At 37.8% G+C, this 24,393-nt stretch overlaps 1 protein-coding gene across 7 annotated transcripts in view; it reads right to left on the bottom strand.

The window, feature by feature from the left end:
* The window catches only part of NISCH (nischarin), a 55,770-nt gene that overhangs the window by 4,414 nt on the left and 26,963 nt on the right, over window positions 1-24,393 (bottom strand). The window contains exons 10-20 of one of the 7 annotated variants that reach the window (XM_081315891.1): window positions 24,108-24,293; window positions 21,179-21,307; window positions 17,755-17,868; window positions 16,634-16,742; window positions 12,293-12,411; window positions 6,592-6,641; window positions 4,942-6,255; window positions 4,220-4,394; window positions 3,491-3,644; window positions 2,757-2,876; window positions 37-198 (exon numbers count right to left, since the gene is read on the bottom strand). In XM_081315891.1, the coding sequence (XP_081172017.1) occupies window positions 37-198; window positions 2,757-2,876; window positions 3,491-3,644; window positions 4,220-4,394; window positions 4,942-6,255; window positions 6,592-6,641; window positions 12,293-12,411; window positions 16,634-16,742; window positions 17,755-17,868; window positions 21,179-21,307; window positions 24,108-24,293 (2,632 nt within the window). Of the gene's footprint in view, window positions 1-36; window positions 199-2,756; window positions 2,877-3,490; window positions 3,645-4,219; window positions 4,395-4,941; window positions 6,256-6,591; window positions 6,642-12,281; window positions 14,317-16,625; window positions 16,743-17,754; window positions 17,869-21,178; window positions 21,308-24,107; window positions 24,294-24,393 lie in introns of those variants that run through there. The other 6 variants (XM_081315893.1, XR_014024894.1, XR_014024895.1 and 3 more) reach the window with 6 other exon arrangements.

Below are 24,393 nucleotides of genomic sequence, written 5' to 3'. Positions count from 1 at the left end.
AATTTAGCCTACTAAAATACTTCTAAATCTCTTTACCTGTATTTTTCTTCCCAAATTCAGAGTAGAAGTCCTTATCCACTGGTTCTGGCGATGGTGTTCTTGCAAGGAGTGAGAGCACTGCCATCAGGTGCTGGATGAAAGCGTGAGTGCTATAACTGTCTCTGGTTAGGCAGGTTAATATATGTTCCGCCGAATGTCCTGAAAAGGACACAAAACTAAGGCTCTTTCTGATACAATTACAAAATTAGGATAGTTTTTAAACACATGCATACTTGTAACAATTTCCAAATATTATCATTTTCTTCATTCATTCCTCTGCATAACAACGGCAGCTACTGACTGGATCTCCAAACTCGACATTAAACTCTGAAATGTTATTTCTGTTTTCCTCTTAGGTTTTATAATTGCTTCTTTTTTTAAAAAAAATGTTTTAACTGTTCTAACTTATAAATATGAAGTGCTTTTAATTCTGTGTGTGACCAGCCATACGCTAGCTAGCTAGCTAGCTAAATAAATAAATAAATAAATAAAATTCTTCATTCAGTTTGGCACATGCTCTTCTATAAAACAGTCTGTATAATTTATCAGTAGAAGAGAATATACATAGTTCAGGGCTGAACTGTGGAGTCCTTGGTACTCTCTGAGCTTCATTCTTTGCAGATGTTTCATTACCAGAATAGGTAACATCTTCATGCTAGAAAGGAGTGGCACTGCAATTTGCCCTGTCAGTGTTGATGGGGTGTTATTTTCTCCTTGGTAATTCCTTGATTAGGCTGTTGTTTACTACTGACTATTCTTTACTGCTTGATTGTTTGTCTGAGCTGGTATTACTTGATTAGGGCATTGTTTACTACTTGATTGTTTGTCTGGTGTTAATCTCGATTTATCTGGGTGTTGACTGCTAGAAATGAGGTATTCTGGTCTTTTTCTTTCCTTTTTAGCTTTTACTGTTTCTTTTGAAAGGTGTGTTAAAGTTGTTTATTAACTTGCAATGTCGATGGCTGATGTGTCTGAGTGCCAAGAAGCTTCCAGGAATTCCCAAGCGTTTTTTGGATTCATTTTGATCTTGGTCTAGCTTGTCCTAGTTTGTCTAGTTTATGTGCCTTTGTTACAAGTATATACTGTTGTGACAGAGTTCAGTCACTTCCAAGGTGCATCATCTCAGGCTCACCAAACCTACACCTTAATACAGAGAGATGATTAATATGCAGCAAGAGGAAAATTTCACCAAATTCAATTCACCAAATTGGAGAGGAAGGGCTTTTGGAAATTACAGGGAGTTCCTTGGGAGGAAGGAGAGAAGTAGAAATTGGGTACAAGAGTTAGGAAACTGTTCCTGAGCCTCTGACAAAAGGTTATCTATAAGAAGCTGGAAAAGCCGGGGACTTCAGCCTCAGGCATATTATGTTTAATAATTTAATTCATATTAATTTAACAATTTGTGACTGATATTATTATTATTATTAATTATTATTTATTAGACTTATATACCGCCCTTCTCTCGTAGGACTCAGGGCGGTTCACAAGTTTTTTTTAAAAAAACAATACAACAATTACAAAAATTAAAAACACTTAAAATGATTACATTAACCTTGAATAAATAAAAATCCATTAGAATCCAATTAAAACCACAATTAATACTCTCAGTCCAGCCCAGAAAGCTCAAAGAGCCAGGTCTTCAGGTCCCGGCGGAATGAGCGAAGGTCAGGGGCAGTCCTCAGCTCCACTGGCAGCTGGTTCCAGAGGGCAGGCGCACCCACAGAGAAGGCCCTCCCCCTGGGTATTGTCCACCGGCAATCTTTTACCGGCAGCACCCTGAGAAGACCCTCCCTGTGGGAGTGCACAGGACGAAGGGAGCTTGATGCCGGCAGCAGGTGCTCCCTCAGATATCCCGGACCCAAGCCATTTAGGGCTTTATAGGTCATCACCAGCACCAGCACCTATTGTCTCTATAAAAGAACAGTAATTTTTTTTTCAAACCTGCAAATTCTTCATAATAGAACTGTCTCTAAATAGCAGCAGACTAGCATAATTTTATAGTCTGATTGAACTTTATGTTTCGTCTATTGCAGACGTGTCAAACTCGCAACATCATGTGACGTCACGCAACATATCAGGACAGTTTTGCCATTGCCAGCAAAGGGGTGGGCGCAGCTTCCGCGTGACGCATCCAGCCCACGGGCTGGCTGTTTCACACCCCTGGTCTATTGGAAGTCCCTTTAAATCACTGACATTTTAACAACTCTATCTTTTAATCTTTCTTTCCAGTGAATATTTATTACTTTTTAAAAAGCTACTATTTAATGAATGAGTGCCATAGGCACAAGCACAGCCACAGCCATAATCATAGCCAAGACTGGATTTATTTGCCTCTTCTGAGATTGGTTTATTTCATAAAAGAAAGAACCGATTCTGCTGTCACATATTTCAATTTCTATGCTATACATTCAAGTGATGCTATAGAATTCATTTCATTTTTCCCCATCATTTTTTCCTTTTAAGCTTCCAGAAAGTAACACGTCGTGTGGGAATCCCATGTCTCCCACACGCTAGCACTAGGGAGAAGGACATCAGGTGAAACATTCCTTATATAGCCCATAGAAAGGAATTTTGCTAATGACATATTTCAAATGCTCATAAAGAACCATCATAAATTGTGCTTTGCACTAGGAATAAAGAATGGATTCGCCTTTAATCTAGTTTGCTGATAACAAAATGCAGGAATGAAGAAGGAAAGAAATCTCAATGCAACTTACCAGTAAGTCGAAAATACTGATCAAAAAGTCCAATGTTCACTGAATGCAGATCATTTAATTTTAGAACTAAGCAAGGAGTGAGATGGAAAGAGCTGAATTCAAAGTCAGTGCCCCAAAAACCTAGTGGGTGATAAATGTATAGTGGTCAATACCTAATGGCCTTAAAAATAATTAGTTTCAGGTACCAGGAGAATTAATGTTCATAATTGCATTCGACATCTTTATCTGAAATAAGCCATTATTGAAGGTGCAGCTATGTATTAGTCTAGCAAACATGTTTCTAAATCTGAATCATGTAAATAACATAAACCATCAGAACCAGATGAATACACTGAGACCAATAATATAATAGTCTGCTCCTTGCCCATATAATTCTGCCTTGTAACAGCACTTGTACCACACCCTATTTCTACACTTTCTGGGTTACCAAGTAAAAACATTGTGGAAAGTTTTAAAAGAAGATTTAATGAATAATCAGAATTAAAAACCCTGTTCCTGTTTGAGATGTTTTCCTTGAAAACAACTCCTCATAGCTCTGTTAAAGCTATCAAGGGAAACTGTCACTCCCAAACATGCCACAACTATGAGGCTTCCTCAAACTGTTGCTTTAAAAATAATACTATAGGTACAGTACAAAGCAAGAGTTTAAAATTATGGCACCTTTGCATAGGCCTTAGTGTGATTAAAAAGCTGCATACATTTTGAAAGCCAGGAACCGGCCTGTTCTACCATACCTAAATGGTGATCATTAGAATGCGTCACAGAATCATCCAACAAGAAGTAAATAGCTTTTGTTGAAAGTAGTATACAAGTTGCCACTTCCATATCCGGAGCTTTATAAAACAGAACAGATGACCACATGAGATGTCTTAGTTCTTCATTTTCAACCTATAATATTGACAATGCAATTAATCTTTTAGTTAGGTATAATTTCGGATGTATTTTCTTTGACCTGACAAAGACTCACATTTTATCATTATTTTGCATATCAAGGCGCCTGCAAGTGTAAATTCCACTATGAAGATAGATGTCTTCCTTCCCCTTTATCTTACTTAGTTATCTATATAACATCTGAGTTTTGTTAAATGTTTATAGTAATTCTTCAGCATTGTCATCATCTGTGTGTCAACTCTTTCAATTCAGGGAAGCATCCTGATATTTCTGGTATTGCATCAATGACCCAATTATAGGTCAATTAAAGAAATCTACTTTACTGCACTTATAAAGTGGCAGTAAGAGCAATATGAACACTGTATTCCCATCTGTACCATTCCAATAAACGCTACAGCTGAATGAAAAGAAGAAGAAAAAATATCTTGAACCCATTCTCCTACAAACATTAATGCCTCAGTAAATGTCTGTTTCTTCAGGATGCCCCTGGGCATTTTGCTGATCTTCAAATGCCATTAAAACAGACTAACACAGCTTCTCTTCTGGAATCTCTTATTTTTGTGTACTAATACCTCGGCAATGCTGTTATGGAAAAATTCCATAATGTATTTTTCTTTTAGCCCAGCTACATATTGAAGAGATGGAGAGACTGAAAGGTGCACAGGTATCTGGTTCTCATCGGTAATTCTTTGCATCAGAAATTCAGATGGGTACAAAGTTGAAAATGGCAAACGAGGCTTGCAAAAGCTGGAAAAACAGATTAATGCATATTATCAGAGAGAAACAAAAATAAAACACAAGTATTGATGCATTATAGGCATTCCATCTTATTACTCTTTCATAGTATAGCATGGCTTTCAAAATATCAGTTTATTTTGCATGGAACAGTTTTTATAAACTTTATAGATATTAGAACTCTTTACCAAAGCTATTTTTTAAATATTTGACAACTTAATGTAAGTCACAAGAATCATTGTTCAAAATATATATCCTGCCTACTGTTTTGACTCAAATAACTGAAAACTCTCATTATTCCTCTGTTTTGAATATACTTATACCTTCAAGTCAGGCTTGACTCCTGGCAACAGCCTGGACAAGTTCCTGCAATTTTGTTAAGTCATTGCCCTATTCCGAGAGTTGAACGAGAATGAATGGCCCAAAGCCACTCAGTTGGCTTTGAACATAAGGCAGGACTAAAATTCAGAGTTTTGTGATTTCCAGTCCAGTACCTTATCCAGTACATTTGACTGACTCTCAGGCTTTGAACAGTTAATTTAAAAATGCATATACCTACCTTGTAGTTGGGCCATGCCTTAAACAGTCCGTAAAAGAGTTTCTGACCGATTCTACATGACTGGCATCTTTGAAAATAATTATGGTCTTGACGTCTTGCAAAAGTGTCCTCAGAAAACTATAGATTCTCAGAAAATGGAATTTCTCGTGAGGTAGGACAAATATTGCTGTGACAAACCTGTAGCCAATTAACAAATCCAGGACATATCCATCTGAAAATGAACCTTCTTGCTGTACTGAAAAACATGTGGGATACAAAAGAACAGAAGCCAATGGAATTCTGTTGAGTTTGAAAATGTTCCTGGCGTTCTCTGAGTTCATGAATTTACCTGGCAGTATATTAAAATCAACTTTAACTATATGAAGGTGGTGAGATGTGAGAAATATCCAACAAGGGTGCAGCATACAATGGCTCTCTCCAGCTGATTTATGAATCGCAGAGTAAAATGCAGAGGAACCACAATGCTTAGAACAGGTTTGACCCTCATTGCCCAGTTCTGGCAAACATAGTTCCTTTTGACCATCAACCTTATTATGACAGAAGAGATAAACTGGGAAACAACCTTTTATCTCTGTGTTTTCGGATGAAATATGATAAAACCCCATCAGCTGGTAGACAAACTCTTGCAAATTAGCTTTGCCACAATACAGTACAGAACCAGTTAAAGCAGGCTTATAGTGCTGAATGCAAAACTGGTGTAAACAGGAATAGAAATCTTGCAGATTCTGAGTGTCTGACACAACAAACAAGCAGGTATCGCCATTGTTTATGTTGAGCATCAAACATATTTCTGGTATTAAAAAACCAAATTCACTGAGGTCAGAGTATGGAAAGCAGAGTACAACTTTCAAAGCAGAAAGTATATGCTGGCAATTTCCTTTGGAATCTTGAACAATTTCAAATACAGCTATCACATTACTAGCCAAAACAAAACAGGAAGCAAACTGCCTGAGTCCTTTATGAACCTGAATGCAAAAACTCCAGAGGATTTTGATTATAGTATCTTGTTTTGCTTGGGTCGTCTGCACACCACTTGAGGTGGGAGCCACTTTAGAGATCTGATATCCTTCATGAAGTCCCATTTCAAAGTAGCCATCTTCAGTTTCTGTAACTCTGGAATCACTCAAAAGATCTCCCATGTGCTCAGTTTCCACTGAAAAGAGGGGCACATGTCCCACGGCCTCTGCAATCAAGGTAGAGAGATGTTGCACAAAGTCCTGATTTGTGGTAGCGTATGACATACAAGTGAAAGGCAGAGTAACAGTATTAAGAGGATCAGGCAAGGAATCGGGTCCTTCTTCTGGATATCCCAAGCTTTAAAAAGAAAGACACAGACAGACAGAAAGGAGCAAACTATAGTAACCTAATTTAAAATACTGACTTAAGTTTCAGAAACTTTCTCAACCACTGAACCATATGGCATAGCTCTAATGCAACTGCAAGCATAAAGCTCATTAACCCAGAAGCCTTATGGATCTCTATTTGCCCAGGTTTCTATAGTAATGCAAAAGCTACGCCTCAGGCAGATATTTCATGACGTTTTTGCTTTTCTTTTTTATTCTTCAAAGAATCAGGTAGCAAAAGGCAGTTTTATACTATGTCAGAGTTCATCAGATAGAAGAGAATATCAAACTGAAACTGCAGTCTCACCACATGCGATGTGTGCTTTTATCAGAAAGGTCCAAATCTGGAGCAGGTACCTTCAAAGAAAAGGGGCGGGGGGGGGGGGAAGAGAGAAAAGGCTAAATATGATACATTTTTGAATAAACATATGCATAACTCATTGAATAATATATAGGGACGCGGTGGCTCAGTGGGTTAGGATGCTGAGCTTGTCGATCAGAAGGCCGGCAGTTTGGCGGGTCGAATCCCGAGTGCCGCATAACAGAGTGAGCGCCTGTTACTCGTCCCAGCTTCTGCCAACCTAGCAGTTCGAAAGCATGTAAAAAAAAATGCAAGTAGAAAAATAGGGACCACTAGGTGGGAAGGTAACAGCGTTCCTTGCGCCTTTGGCGTCTAGTCATGCCGGCCACATGACCACGGAGACGTCCTTGGACAAGCGCTGGCTCTTCGGCTTTGAAACGGAGATGAGCACCGGCCCCTAGACTCGGAAATGACTACCACACATGTGCGGGGGAACCTTTACCTTTACACATCTCATTGAATAATATATACAGTGAGGGGACAAAATTATTTGATCCCCTGCTGATTTTGTATGCTTGCTCACTGACAAAGAAATGATCAGACTATAATTTTAAAGATAGCTTTATGTTAACAGTGAGAGACAGTATAACCCACAAAAAATCCAGAAAAACGCATTTCAAAAAAGTTTTTAAATTGATTTGCATTTTAATGAGTGAAATAAGTATTTGATGACTTAGCAGTTGGTGGCAAAACCCTTCTTGACAATCACAGAGGTCAGATGTTTCTTGTAGTTGGCCACCAGGTTTGCACACATCCCAGGAGGGATTTTGTCCCACTCCACTTTGCAGATCCTCTCCAAGTCATTAAGGTTACGAGGCTGATGTTTGGCGGCTTGAATCTTCAGCTCCCTCCACAGATTTTCTATGGGATTAAGATCTGGAGACAGGCTAGGCCACTCCAGGCCCTTAATGTGCTGCCTTTTCTTGCTGCCTTGAGATCATTGACAAGATCCTCCCGTGTAGTTTTGGGCTGATTCCTCACTGTTCTCATGATCATTGAAACTCCACGAGGTGAGATCTTGCATGGAGCCCGAGACTGAGGGAGATTGAAATTATTTTGTGTTTTTTCCATTTGCGAATAATCACACCAACTGTTGTCACCTTCTCATCAAACTGCTTGGCTATAGTCTTCTAGCTCATTCCAGCCTTGTATAGGTCTACAATCTTGTCCCTGACATCCTAGGACAGGTCTTTGGTCTTGGCCATGGTGGAGAGTTTGGAATCTGAGTGACTGCTTCTGTGGACAGCTGTCTTTTATACAGGTATCAAGCTAAGATTAGAAGGACTCCCTTTAAGAGAGTGGTCTTAACCTCAGCTCGTTAACTGTATAAAAGACACCAAAAATTTTGCTGATTGATAGAGGATCAAATACTTATTTCACTCATTAATATGCAAATCAATTTGTAACTTTTTTGAAATGCGTTTTTCTGGATTTTTTTGTTCTGTCTCTCATTGTTAAAATACACCTACCATTAAAATTATAGATTGATCATTTCTTTTTTTTTTATTAAAGAGTTTTACAATTTTTTTTTACAATACATATCCCCAAAACCCACCCACCCCAAACCACCCCCTCCCCCCACTTCCCAGAGCTGAATACAGGGTCATAGATATAATAATCATATTCTAACTAAAATTATCCATTATAAAATTAACCAAATTCATAATGTGCTTTAACTCTCCTTTAACATTGATACATTCAAATTATTAAAAACATAATAATAATAACTTTAACAAAAATATAATCAATACTAGTACTAAAATTAATAACAATCTAAAATTTACTCATAAGCTAAATGGAACTTTTTAGTCCCATATTTATTCTGGATATAATCTATCCATCTCCTCCAAACTGAAATATATCTTTCTTACGAGTGATCCTTCAAATAAGCAGAAATTTTAGACATTTCTGCAAGATTCGATACCTTAAGTATCCATTCTTCTACTGTAGGCAAACTATCCTTCTTCCAATATTGTCCCACCAGTAACCGTGCTGCTGTTATCAAGTTCAACATCAAATTGATTTCTTTAGTATCACAATCTACAACAATACCCAACAAAAACAATTGTGGAAAAAACTTTATCTTTCTCTTAAAAATCTTTTGAATGTTCCACCAAATTTTAATCCAAAAAGCTTTTATATTTCTACAAGTCCACCACATATGAAAATAAGTAGCATCTAAACTGCCACATCTCCAGCATTTAGACTGTAGGTTAGGATACATGTTAGACAACTTTTTGGGATCCAAATGCCATCTATAAAACATTTTATAAAAATTTTCTCTTAAATTTTGAGCCTGAGTAAATTTAACATTTCTGACCCAGATTACCTCCCAAATATCCAATGGAATTGGTTCCTGTATGTTTTGTGCCCACTTTATCATACAATCTTTAACTAATTCCGTTTCCGAGTCCAATTCAATTAAAACATTATATATCCTCTTTATATGTGCACGATTTAAATCTCTAATTTGTTTTACTAAATTTTCATCTATAATTGTAATGCCAACCTTCTGATCCAGCTTCCACCTAGCTTTCAATTGGGTATATTGAAACCAAGAGTAACTTATGTTTTCTTGTTTTAACTCATCTAATGATTTAAGTTGCCAATTATTCCCTTCCAATCTAAGTAATTCCTTATAGGAAAACATATCCAAACTCACTCCCATAGATACTCCTTCTATCACGTGTCCGGGAACTCCCCAAATCAGTATTTTATAATTTAACTTATAATAATACTTTTTCCAGACACACAGCAAGGCACTTCTAAGAATATGAGATTTAAAAGCCCTGTCTACCTTTTTATCATAAAGCAAATATGCATGCCATCCATATACCAAATCCCAACCCTCAAGGTGAAGTATTCTTTTATTAGTTAAATTAAGCCAATCGCTAACCCATGTCATGACCACCGCATCATAATACAATTTCAAGTTAGGCGCCTTAAGTCCCCCTCTTTCCCTAGCATCTTGCAGAATCTTAAATTTAACTCTTGGTTAGATTGATCATTTCTTTGTCAGAGGGCAAATGTACAAAATCACCAGGGGATCAAATATTTTTTTCCCTCACTCTGTGGTCCTATTCACAAAATAATTATATGGAATTTCTTGATGATGCTTAATGGTGTCAGATATAGTTTTTTATCATCCTTTTAACTTTGTAGCTAAAATGATTAATAAGCATTACTCAATCTAAGAGAGTCAGTATTTGTTACAATGAATTATTTTGGGTGTTTAGGAGGTATTTACCGTATTTTCCGGCGTATAAGACGACTGGGCGTATAAGACGACGCCCTACTTTTCCTGTTAAATTACCATATTTTTCGGACCATAAGACGCACCCAGTTTTTAGAGCAGGAAAACAAGAAAAAAAATATTCTGAACCAAATAGTACCCGTATACTAAAACAGGGCTTTTCAACCTTTTCATCCATTGTACCACTTTTAGGACAAGGCAATGTCCGAGTACCACCAGTCCCCCAACAAGGTGTCAAAAACTTGACGCCCCCCCAAAAGGAAAAAAAATGATAAAGTACAGGTAGTCCTTGGCTTACAATGATTCACTTAGTGACCGTTCAAAGTTACGACGGTACTGAAAAAAGTGACTTATGACCATTTTTCACACTTAGGACCATTGCAGCATCCCCAGGGTCATGTGATTTACATTCGTATGCTTGGCAATCAATTCATATTTATGATGGTCACATTGTTCCAGGGTCATGTGATCGCCTTTTGCAACCTTCTGACAAGCAAAGTTAGTGGGGAAACCAGATTCACTTAACAATCATGTTACTAATTTAATTTCTCTCTCTCCTTCTCTTTCTCTCCCTCTCCCCCTCCCTCTTTCTTTCTCTCTCTCCCTCTTTCTCTCCCTCTTTTTCTCTTTCCCTATTTCTCCCTTTCTCTCTCCATTTCCCTCCCTCTTTCTTTCTCCTTGTCTCTCTCCCTTCTCCCTCTCTATTTTTCTCTTTCCCTCTATTTCTCCCTTTCTCTCTCTCCATTTCCCTCCCTTTCTTTCTCCTTCTCTCTCTCCCTCTCCCTATTTTTCTCTTTCCCTCTATTTCTCCCTTTCTCTCTCCCTCTATTACCCTCCCTCTTTCTCCTTGTCTCTCTCTTTCTTTCTCTCCATCTTTTCCTCTCCCTTTCTCTCTCCCTCTATTTCCCTCCCTTTCTTTCTCCTTCTCTCTCTCCCTTTCTCTATTTTTCTTTCCCTTTCTCCCTTTCTCTCTCTCCCTCTATTTCCCTCCCTCTTTTTCTTTCTCTCTCCCTCTTTCTCTCCCTTTCCCTCCCTCTACTCTCCCTTTCTTTCTCCTTCTTTCTCTCTCCCTTTCTCTCCCTATTTCTTTCTCCTTCTCTCTCTCCCTCTTTCTCTCTATTTCTCTCTCTCCCTACCTCTCCCATTGTCCCTTCCTTCTTTCCTTCCTTCCCTCCCTCTTTGTCCTTCCCTCTCCACGTTAGAGCAGTACCTGTGGAGGCGGCCCTGCGGCCCGGCTTTCTCTTGCAGAAAGCAAGCTAAAACGGAGCAAGGGAGATTGCCAGGAACGCGAATCGGCCGATCTCGTGCTCCTGCAATCTCCCTCACTCGGTTTCAGCTTCCCTTGCTACAAGAGAAAGTAGGCTGAAATGGACCGAAGGAGATTGCAGCAGCGCGAGATCAGCCGATTCGCATTCCTGGCAATCTCCCTCACTCCGTTTCAGCCTGCTTTCTCTTGTAGCAAGGGAACCTGAAACCGAGCGAGGGAGATTGCAGGAGCGTGAGATCAGCGTTTTTCAGCACATGCCGATTCGTGCTCCTGGCAATCTCCCTTGCTTTCCACTTGCGGAGGTTGGGGCTGGCCATACGGATCAGCTTCGGACCATAAGACGCACCCTCGTTTCCCCCCTACTTTTGGGAGGAAAAAAGTGCGTCTTATGGTCCGAAAAATACAGGTATAGGGTTTGGGCTATACTCGCCATATAAGACTACCGTATTTTCTGGCGTATAAGACAACTGGGCATATAAGACGACCCCCGACTTTTGTGAAGATTTTAATGGGTTAAAAAGTCATCTTATACGCCGGAAAATACGGTACACATGGGTTTGGTTCAGCATTTTAAGGAGATGCATGCAGTATAGGGTCCTCATGTCATATTTTCAATACAGGCACCTCTTTCAAAGGGTAGCTCTTCTCTTAGGCCTTTGGAGAAAATAACTGATCTTTCTTTTCCCTTCCAAGTTTATTTTCTTTGCTATCATTATTCTTCTGTCTTGTGCTGCGTGTATTTTCTTATTGTTCTTTGTTTTAAATGCTTTAATAATTATAAGTCACCCAGAATTGTTGGGAGTCAGGCAGCATAGAAATTTTATTAATAATTATTATAAGCACAGTTGCTGTTTTACATAGCAACTGCTTTGCTTCACAACTGAGTTGCCGGTCCCCATTGTGGTCTAAATGAAGACTATCTGTATTTTTAACCATGATACAAAAAGATCACAAATTCAATATACAGAAAGTCTATGCTGTATAAAGAAAATTATCTCCTCTACCTAGAAGTTATTTTACAGAATCCTTTCATTGATCTTGTTTGGCAAGACTAAGGAAAACCAGTTCAAGAAACTTAGACCCATCTTAAAAGGTATAAAGTAATTTTCAACTGAACATGCCATTACCTGACTTGTACTACTTGAATCTGGTGTTTCAGGGCATCTTTGGGTAACTGTATGGCTTTCAGGAGTCAAACTACTTGATGAGAAACTGCTGACTAGGGCTGTTTTCTTGTATGCTATTTCTACAAAACAGAAGCAGTCTTAATGTTAAACAAATACATACATTCATACACAGAAAATATACCAAACTATATTCTATTTCACAGAAGCGTGTTTATTAACAATAGTATATATTATTTATAAATGTACTTTTTGATTCATCCTACATTTTACGTTGCTCCAATGGTAAAGGCTTTGGAAAATGCTATCAAACAGATAATATGCACTTTGCAGCAGAGTTAACATTCCAACTTAATTTACCCTGTAAACAATCTATTTTCTCCACCCAAACTACTTTATTTGTACAACAAATATGTAAATATAAATTTACACCCTCCTCTGAAACAATTTAAGCAACTTATATTTGAAAGTCTTTCATATAATTTGGAATATGTGAAGTGTGGAAGCATGTATTATTCCATACTCAGTCATTTGAAGAATGTCCTCTAATACGCTGTCAAATGAGGGAGGCATCTAATTTGTTGACCTCCCATTTCCATCGTTTGAGTTGACTGGAGAAGCAGAGTGGAAACTGTTCATGGCAGAAGTCCGTACACTTCACAGCATACATAAGACACTGTCAAAATCCTCCTACAAGAGCTTGCATAAGTAATGAGAAAGGAGGGAAGACTGTGCTAGAGAAAGTGTAACTTTTTAAACCATAACTATTGGCCAAGATGACAGCAGTATCTTACCTTTTTAAAACATGCTTATTGCCTTTAATGAGAAATAATTCATTATACAAGCTTTGAGATTGGGATAGGGGTTTTTTTGCATTTTTTTTCTAGGGAAATTTTGTAAGAAACAAGAGACTTTAAGATCCTCTGGATCAAGATTCCGATAGACAAGACCAAACAAATCAGAACTCCGAGGCTTGAAACCAAGTCTGAAGTTTCCTTCAGAGAGCAACAATATTACAAAGTTAAACTTCCCACCCCAGTGCTATGCAACTAGCTACATTCCCCAATAGAAGAGTTTGGCGGGCTTTCTAACTAAATGCTCCAGCACCTATCTGACTGACAGAAATAACCTTGGTTCCCAAGGGACAGTAAAATGTTTAGACTAGTAGAAATCCTCCATCTCCCTCCCAATCTTGTGGCAACTTAGAACGAAGAAAATGGCTGACATCCCCACTATTTTAGGCTTTATCCAGAGAAGATTCAGCCTATAAGCAGAACATGTATTTATTTAAAAGACCTATATGGCTACTCATCTTATATACAGTAACTCTGGGTGGCTCACAACATAGTAATAGAATATAAAACACACAATGTTAATGTATCTACTAGCACAAGAAAGATCCTCCCAGGCTATGTAAAAATGCAGTATAATAAGAATACAGCATTGATATTTTTACTGTATTCCTTTACAATATTCTTGTTACCCATGAACTGAGATCTTCCAAGAACAGCAGCATAATTCTGTGGCTATTAATTAGGAATATAGTATCTTTGTTTAGGAGTGTATATTCCTAATACATTTAGGACTGCAGTGCAAAAATTTAAATATATTAATACAAATATAATCTGTTATCTCTTATTCTAAAAAGATATATTTGTAAGAATTTATGTATCAATATGTTAGCATTTCAATTATTAATAGGAAGTTTGTACGGTTTGTATATCTGTCTCTTTATTAATACAAAACAAAAATACATAATCAAATTTTAAGAAGTTGAAAATGTATTATATTATTATTGTAATACATACTGTATTATTTACATACTATAATCCAGAGGTCCCCAAACTTTTGGGCATCAGGGACCAGTTCCGTGGAGAGAGGTTTTTCCGTGGACCGGAAGGTGCATGGTTTTGTGTGCTGCCTGCATCCCGTGCATGGGGCTTTGCTTGTTTGTGCGGACTGGTTGCTGGCATGCTGTGGCCCGGTACCGGTCCACGGAACAGGGGTTGGGGACCCCCTGCTATAATCTATTCCACAGAGGTATTGATTAAAAAGAATAATAATCTTTTTAGATAATAATCTAAAAAGAACAATCTATTCTTGCAAAAACTGAAGATAACAGGAAGTTAAAATATTATTTGTACTATTTTCTGTTTCCTGTAAAATATTTAAATCTAGGATCATTTTTTTAAAAAAATAAGTCAGTGACAACTGATATGATTAATATTTGAGGAAACAGATGGTTTCATTAAAAACATTCTTGTCATCATTTATGAAATAAAACAGAGTTGAATCTCAGTGCTTTTTAAATAATGCAGGGGTGTCAAACTCAATTTCATTGAGGGCCGCATCAGCATTGCGGTTGCCCTTAGTGGGCCGGGTGGGTATGGCCAGGGTGGGCGTGGCCTACTGGGTGGGCGTGGCTAGAGTGTGTATGGTCTACTGGGTGGGCGTGGCTAGAGTGCATATGACTTATGCATCAAGGGTGCCTATGGGGGCCTGGGCAGGAGTGGGACAGATCTGAGGGTCTCTGGCAGAAGGAGGGTCTCTGGGCCAGGGCCAAGGCAGTGGGGGCCGTTCCCTCACTGTTTTCAGGATGGCTTCGCGGGCCACATGAAACCACTTCGCGGGCCGGATCCGGCCCCCGGGCCTTGTGTTTGACATGTCTGAAATAATGTATTCCAACAAATCAGCAGTTTTCAAAGCATCTAATCCAGATTGGAGGTCAGAAATCAGGAACCCAGACATACACTGCATGGTGTGCAATAGTGGTGAATATCTGTAGCTCGGGTGTAGGACGAGGGTGAAGATTCGTTCTCAGAGCTTGTGGGTTGGTTTTCAAATGTTTCATTACTAGGGTAAGTATCATCTTTAGCAGCATTTAGGTTATTAACCTAACACAGACATCCCCTAAACTCTGCTGAAGATGTTATCTAGCCTGGTAACAAAAAGTTCGGAAATCAACTCATAAGCTCGGAGAACAAGCCTTCACCCTCTTACACTGCATGGGTTCATAGTACCACAGTTCATAGTCTCCAAGAATATATAGTCTTAGAAATGTATATCCATGCGTTCATTAACATACTACTGAATTTTGGTCATTCTGACATTTGGAAAAGCATCTGAGCTTTGGGAGAAATGACATCTTATTGGTAGCTTATAAAAAGCAAAGACTGAAACTATGAAATAGCAAGAAACAGTAGTCAGCCTTATATTTTGGGATCAGTGGAGTACTATTTATTTTATTTATTTTATTTTATTTTAATTCCATTTATCATAACAATGCTACCCTACTGAAAAAAAATTATTATTGAAAAAAGCTTGGGATTTGGCAGATGAAATGCAACCTCATATACTTTCCCCAGAAAGATCCTGGATAATTCCAATTTGCAAATATGTTATCTGCTAGTAATACCCATTGTACAAATAGTTACAAATAATAATGTTGCAGTTAGCTAAAGTATTTTGTGGGGTGGGGAGTGGGAAAGCAGAGAATGCTTTAGAGATAGCCATATACCGTATGTTACTGAGAATACTACCCTACAGATGTTCTCTAATTATATATATTTTTGAAATAAGAAGAAAAATAAAGAATGCTTCAGCAAGCAACATTAATATCACTGGGCCTTGATTTGCTCCATGTTAGCTCAGTAGTCGACACTGGGCCTCTTTGTCACTTTCTCCATTATTTCTATTTACTAATTAATCACTGAAGACTATCATACTCGGAGTCTCAGCTTTGATCCCAAGTTCCATCCTTAGTGGCACTATTAATCCAGAAATCCACATTTAATTTGTGGATGTCACATATGCAGTAACCCCATTTTAAATGTTTGGCAAACAGCTACACAAATATCACCACTTTAGTTTATTTAACACATCTTTCAGCTCATTTAACTTCTTTTCTGTAGCTACTGTTTCAAGCTATTTCAGTCTTAAATTTATAAATTTAAATTTATAAATTTATAACTCTGGCAACACACTTTGCAGAATTGTAATGTAGCTAAATAGTAAAATAAAGGAAGCAAAAAATCAAAATGAGAAGAGCAAGGGCTCTGCTTCTTTCCCATTTTATGCAGATAGATAAAAATGTATAAAAATGAACACAGCAACATATTTATTTGACTTGTATATCACTATAATCTGCTCAAATTCCAGGAAGCTAACAACAGCAGTTTATATTAACAAATTAAAACTTCCATAGTAAAATAACTGGTCATTTGATATATATACATATACATATACATATCCCATTTTTATATAGATAAATTCATGTATATCAATGCAGCCTACAAAGGCAGAACCAAGAGGCCCAGCCTAGCAGCATGATACATACATGATTACCTTGACTGGAGCTGACAGGACGTGGCAGAGAAGGAGAAGAAGGATGAACAGAAAGAGAAGAGCAGTTTGATTTTGAACTGGTAGCAGAAAGCTTTGAATCTTCAGGGATCTGAGAAGGAAAAAACAAATAAACAGAAGGGCTAGGAACAAAGGTTACAAAGTCACCTTACCAAGAACTGACATACAAGCAAATATTGTTGGGGGCAGTATCCTGACATTGTAAACCACCCAGACAGTGCTATAAAACAATATGGGGAAGTATTGCCATGGATATAGAGTGCTTGGGAGTGATTTAATACAGGTAGTTTTCACTTAACGACTGCCCTGTTTAGCAACTATTCAAAGTTACGACGGCGCTAACTTTGTGATCGGTCCTCACACTTACAAGCATGATAGCATCCCTACAGTCTTGTGATCAAGGTTCAGGTGGGTGGGTGTTTATTATTGTTGCAGCATTCTACTGTCATGTAATCGTCACTGGCATGTTTCACAGTCAGCTTCCAAAGTCAATGAAAAAGCTGGCAGCAAAATTACAAGTCAATCATGTGGCTCCTTACTTAGACACAATGAATCATTTAGTAACAAAAGAGGAGGTGATATTGTAAGTCTGTTACTGTCACATGATGTCTTGCTTAACGACTGCATCGCTCAGCAATGGATTTGCTGCTCCCAACAGCTGCCATTAAGCAAGCACTACCTCTATTATAATTTTTTTCAAACTGATGAGATGGGGAGCACATAAATTTAATAAACAAAAAAGCATTTATTAATACTATAATATAAAGTTAAATTACTATTTGATATAATGGTTGTCTCATATCTCTTATGCCTCTTCTACTGTACCTGGGAGGAACTTAGAAGTTTTTATTTCATTTTTCTATTATACTTTAGTGACCTAGTCCAGGATGGACAAACTGTGACTAATCTTAATTACAGTTTAGGGTTTGTTCAAATGACATATAAAAGGATAATTAATTTCTTCCTTGTGAGTATGGTAGGCTAATAAAATCTCAGTTTTGGGGAAAGATGCTAACCTCAAAAATTGTAAATATGGTTTAGTGTTATATTTTAGAGGAGATGACAGTTAAAGTGATCATACACCTATTCATATAACGTCTCACCTTCTTATCAGAATTACTCATTTTGTATTTTACATCTTTTGCTTTTTGTATAGCTTTCAACACTTCAACAGTGTCAAGTTCTTTTTCAGTGGTTGTGGTATTATCCAAACAAACCTGAAAGATATCAAGAAACCAAATTAGTCCTCAGCTAAAGAGACAAATTGAATTAGATCAACAAGAAAAAATGGAATAGAAATTAAAGAGTTCTTCCTTTTTAAAAAATAGGTTTAACACTTTGACAAAAAAAGATACAAGATTCATAAAGTACAAAAAGGAAAAGGAAATAAATAACCCAAATTATTTTTGTCACAACCCAGGCATGACAGATCAGAAGACCTTCACAAATAACATAAATTTCAAAATTTTAGGCATATAATTTAACAATAAATAACTTTAAATCTTACTCTAATCAAAATCTTAAATCATATTAATACAATTCATCCAGAAAATCATGACCAAATCATACCTATATATTTACCATGCAGAAAAATAACCAGCTCCTTTTAACTACCTTGATGGATCAGAATAGACCCAGAACAAAATTTTTGCTATATTAGTATCATCTTAAGATTGTAAAACATTTTTATTAAAACATCAGATCATAAGAACTAGATGTTCTTTATTCGCAAATCTTTTGTACATTATCTACATTTATTGGTCAGATTCTTCAATTCTTAACATTTAAAGCAACTTTGTTTAATATATTTAAAATTAATGTAATTACTGAGGCCATCAGTATCTCTGATCCAAATGTAGAACATAACAAATGTTTTATTTGAATGTACATAGCCATTTATCAGTTTTTGGTAGGCTATATTCCTTTTGGAGCTTATAAAAAGTCTTGAAGATACATTTAACAATAAGCTGGTCTATGATTATGCCCATTTTCAGCCCATATTTTATTAAAAAAACTCTTCACCCAACTTTTTAAAATAAGAATTATTTAAGAGAGTTTATTTTTCATGTTTGAATTTCTTATTTAGGAATATCTAAACAAATTTAGCTATATTTTCCAATTAAGAGTGTGATTCCTAAAACAGTAAAAACCAAATACAGGTAATCTTTGACTTACATCCACAACTGAGCCTAAAATTTATATTGCTAAAGTAGGCATTTGTTAAGTGAATTTTGCCCCATTTTATGTTTCTTGCCATAGTTGTTAAGTGAATCACTGCAGTTAAGTGTCAACGCTGCTAACACTGGATGTTCCTGCTCTGACAACTGATGAAAATGCAACCATTTCCTCTTCTCCTTTAACATGTTTTTCTTACTTTTAGAAATCAGGTGCAACATTGGGGGTGGGATGGGGGGTTAGGATGTAAGCTGAGTTAGCCATAATAATAATGCTGCCGTGGGATAAAGGGGTACGAGCTGATAACATTTTGGCTTTTTGGCCGGCTTAGGAGAAAGCCCGTGTTTGAAGCTAATTGGGGAATGTGTTTTATGACAGTTTATTGGGGGTGGGAATTGTACTTTGTTACTTTGTATCAAGGGGAATGGAATTTAGTTTTTGGGTTCAACTATGTAGTGCCTAGAAGGGACGTGGTGGCTCAGTGGGTTAGGACGCTGAGCTTGTCGATCAGAAGATCGGCAGTTTGGCAGGTCGAATCCCGAGTGCCACGTAGCAGAGTGAGCGCCTGTTACTCGTCCCAGTTTCTGCCAACCTAGCAGTTCAAAAGCACGTAAAAATGCAAGTAGAAAAATAGGGACCACTCCGGTGGGAAGGTAACAGCGTTCCGTGCGCCTTTGGCGTCTAGTCATGCCGGCCACATGACCACGGAGACATCCTCGGACAAGCGCTGGCTCTTCGGCTTTGAAACGGAGATGAGCACCGGCCCCTAGAGTTGGAAACGACTAGCACGCGTGTGCGGGGGAACCTTTACCTTTACCTTATGTAGTGCCTATACTTTGTTTCCCGAATAAATGTTCTTTAAGGAAGAATTTTGCCTCAAGGTTCTTTTGATGGGTTTCATCTATCGGAACCATGACATTAAGTTAATAACGTGGTTGTTAAGTGAATCTGGTTTCCCCATTAATTTTTCTTGTCAGGTCACAAAAGGTGATCACGTGACCCTTAGAAGATATTGCAACCATGATTAATACATGCCGGTTGCCATGCATTTTAATTTTAATCATGAGACCATGGAGATGCTGCAAGGTTCGTAAGTGTGAAAAACGGTCATAAGTCACTTTTTTCAGTGCTGCTGTAACTTTGAATGGTCACTAAATGAACTACCTGCACTTGCCAAAATGCTTAAGGTTGGAAACAGTTTTTCACAGTGGTATATTTTTCATCTCATTTCATTCCAACCTCGACAAGAAATATGCAGAGATATTCAACTGAATCTCTACAAGTTAGCCTTCTGTTAAAATACAAATGGGAGTCACAGTTTAGAAAGTAAACCTAAGAATGTGATCACAGCACAGAAATTTAATCATTAAATTATCAATTTGTATAAAGCATCTAAGTGGAATTAGCATGGGCATCTCTCCCAAAGTATGTACCAGTCATTAAGAATATTGATTTTGACAATTCATTCTTCATTTATGATGCAACAGGGAACTTGTCAAATGTCCTCTTATGGTTAATTGGATTAGAAACCTGTGGCTTGTTTTATCAGACAAAATAGAGACATTCAAAATATAAAGGTTATCTAGAATTCAACACAAGTTGTCATTTTATGCAGATGCTACTTTGGGACTCATTAGGAATTACAAAAGCTCTTTACCTAAGTTCATAGTCTGTGCAACAACATAGCAAGTTTACTGGATACAAAGTAATTTGAGTAGATCTAACATATTGCCTATTGATTAGGCTTCTGTGATTTTTTTGTTTTTGAAAATAGAAATATGTAAATGGGATTTATCGTTTTGATCTTTTTAAATATTTGGGAATAATAATTTAAAATAAAACACAATTACTAGACACAAATATTTCTAATTGTTTAACACAGATGAACAGCTATATTTATTAGAGGGCTGAAAATATGTACTATTGTAAAAGGAAAAAAAAAATCTTTCCAAGTGGATGTCCAAATTCAACTATGACTACATAATCTAGTTCAAACTGTCAAAGCATTAGTTTGCATATACAAGCTTCATTACACAGATTCAGAAAAAATTATGTGTGCTGCCACAAACCTAAAATTATGTGTGCTGCCTCAAACACTGTAAACCAGACATGTCAAACTTGCGACGTCACGTGACATCGCGCAACGTATTGGGACGGTTTTGCCATTGCCGGCAATAGGGTGGGCGTGGCTTCTGGATGACGTGTTCGGCTTGCGGGCCGGCAGTTTGACACCCCTGCTGTAAACCCTCTCATTTTATGAATTACATTGCTGCTCCTAGGCAATGATGCTTATACATCATACATCATATTCAAGTCAAAAGTTAGAAGATGAACCAGTCTTTGAAGACTTACCTCTGAGGCTCTGTCACCAAACTGAGCTAGAACTTTGGTCCTATAATCAGGAATAATACTCAAAGGATTGTTGGCTAACACAAGCTTTTCCAAGCATGGAAGGCCTCCTATATTCCTTATTTCATCAATCTGAAACAATAGAGGCATCTATTTCAAGCATCCATTAACATGGTCAAACATTTTGATATTACAACTGAAATCTACATTTTTACTCTGATTTCCTTCTGCCATATTTGATATAATAATAATAATGTTGGAAGGGACCTTGGAGGTCATCTAGTCCAACCCCCTGCTTAGGCAGGAAACCCTATACCATTTCAGACAAATGGCTGGCCAGTCTCTTCTTAAAAGCTTCTAGTGTTGGAGCATTCACCACTTCTGGAGGCAGGTTGTTCCACTGGTTAGTTGTTCTAACTGTCAGGAAGTTTCTCCTTAGTTCTAGGTTGCTTCTCTCCTTGACTAGTTTCCATCCGTTGCTTCTTGTCCTGCTTTCAGGTGCTTTGGAGAATAGCTTGACTCCCTCTTCTTTGTGGTAGCCCCTGAGATATTGGAACACTGCTATCATGTCACCCCTCGTTCTTCTATTCATTAAACTAGACATACCCAATTCCAGCAACCGTTCCGTTTTAGCCTCCAGTCCCCCAATCATCTTTGTTGCTCTTCTCTGTACTCTTTCTAGAATCTCAACATCTTTTTACATCGTGGTAACCAAAACTGGATGCAGTATTCCAGGTGTGGCCTTACCAAGGCATTGTAAAGTGGTATTAGTACTTTACGTGATCTTGATTCTATCCCTCTGTTAATGCAACGTAGCACTGTGTTGGCTTTTTTGGCAGCTGCAGCACACTGCTGGCTCATATTTAAGTGATTGTCTACTAGGACTCCGAGATCTCTCTCACAGTTACTACTATTGAGCAAGGTACCACCTATACTATACCTGTGCATTTGATTTTTCCTGCCTAAATGTAGAACCTTACTTTTTTCACAATTGAATTTCATTTTGCTAGATAGTGCCCAGTGTTCGAGTCTGTCCAGATCCTCCTGTATCCTAAGCCTATCTTCTGGAGTATTGGCTATTCCTGCCAGCTTGGTGTCGTCTGCAAATTTGATGAGTTTCCCATCTATCCCCTCATCCGAATCGTTGATGAAGATGTTGAAGAGCACTGGGCCCAGAACAGAGCCCTGGGACACCCCACTACACACTTCCTTCCATGTAGATGCAGTTCCACTGAGGACCATACGCTGAGTACGGCCTGTCAGCCAGCTACGAATCCATCTGGTGGTGATGCTATCTAACCCACATTTTTCTATCTTATCAAGTAGTAGGTTGTGATCTACTTTATCAAATGCCTTACTGAAGTCCAAGTAAATTATATCTACAGCATTCCTCTGGTCCACTAGTTTTGTCACTTGGTCAAAAATGCAATAAGGTTTGTCTGGCATGATCTGTTTTTGACAAACCCATGTTGGCTTTTAGTGATACCTTTGTTCGCATCAAGGTGTTCGCTGATTTGTTGTTTGATTATCTTTTCCAGAATCTTCCCAGGTATTGAGGTCAGGCTGATAGGTCTGTAGTTTCCTGGATCTATTTTTTTCCCTTTTTTGAAGATGGGAACTACATCAGCTCTCTTCCAGTCCTCTGGTATTTCCCCAGTGCTCCAGGATCTTTGAAAAATATAGTTCAGTGGTTCTGAGATCACGTCTGCCAGTTCCTCGAGAACCTTGGGGTGTAATCCATCTGGTCCTGGTGATTTGAACTCGTCTAGGCTGGACAGGTGCTCACTTACCATTTTCTTGCCTATCTTAACTTGCATTTCTATTCTGTTTTTTATGGCACTGGTTTTGGTAGGTTGGACTGTTTTTTCCCTTTGTGTAAAGACAGATGCAAAAAACGAGTTAAGTAGTTCTGCTTTCTCCCTGTTGCTTGTCACCTTCTTGCCACTTTCCCCCACTAATGGACCAATCATTTCCTTAACTTTTTTCTTGTTTCTTATATGTTGAAAGAAGCTTTTTTTGTTATTTTTGACTTTGGTCGCAAGCCTTAGTTCATTTTGAGCCTTAGCTTCCCTCACTTCATCTTTGCAGGCACACGCTGTTTGCTGATGTTCTGCCTTAGTTATGTGCCCCTCTTTCCACTTCTTATACTTGTCCTTTTTATCTTTCAATTTATCAGAGAGTTCTTTATGCAGCCATGCTGGTTTCTTTTGAGAGCTGTTATTTTTCTTCTTTGTTGGTATTGTGCTAGACTGGTCCTTTATTATCTCACTTTTCAAAATTTCCCAAGCTTCTTGAGTTGTCTTCCCCTTTAGGATTCTCATCCATGGAATTCTTCCCAAGGATTCTTCTTCTCTCTAAGTTTATTGAAATTAGCTCTTTTAAAGTCCAAGACTCTAGTTTGGCTGTATTCTATTCCTTGTGCTATATATTTCTTTTCTTAATGTGATGGCTCTAAGAAGTATGCATTAAGCCCTCTCTTCTGAAGTTAATAAACCCATATCTAGGGTAGAAAAAATTGCTTGCTCCATTCCTCCCCCAATACCTCTCCAAGTATAAATTTATTACCATAGGTATCTAGGTAAACTAGAAGAATGATTGAAACGGAGACCAATTGCTCTATTGAGATTTTAAGCAAAGGCTTAATGAAAAAAAATTATTTCTGCTATATATGAGTTAAAACATTTCCTTTTTAAAGAGAAGCCAAAAAGGTAGCATTCTAAGATCAGAAACCAGATAAAAATGATGCAATAGAAGCCGATTCTAACATGTACATTTCAAACAGACTTCTAAGAGTATTAATTGAAAGCGTAATTAACTAAGAATATTAGCTGAAGTGTAATTATTCCCTTAGCAGATTGAAGCTTGGAATCCTAGACACACCGAGTATGGCATGACGAGTTCTGAGCAAACAAATACATAATTGTCTCAGTACCTGATCCACTTTATTGTTACTAAGATCCAAGTTAACTAAAGAATAGAGTTTGTTGAGTCCGGAAAGTCTTTCCAGGTGATTCCCTGCTAAATTCAGCGTTTTGATATTTCCAATTTTTGTATGAATTCCTTCTAACGTTGAAAGTTTATTGTAGGAGAGGTCCAGGTGAATAAGATTGTAGAGATGCTACAAGTGAATACATAAACAGGTTATGCTATATATTACACAGACCTTGAAGTATTAATTCAACAACAGTTGCCCCTATTCAGAAAAAAATGGATAAGCT

This window comes from Vipera berus (assembly GCF_964194415.1).
Source record: "Vipera berus genome assembly, chromosome: 2".
Classification (NCBI taxonomy): Eukaryota; Metazoa; Chordata; class Lepidosauria; order Squamata; family Viperidae; genus Vipera; species Vipera berus.
The sequence above is the reverse complement of the archived record's forward strand: the minus strand, read 5'-3'. Positions and strand labels throughout refer to the sequence as shown.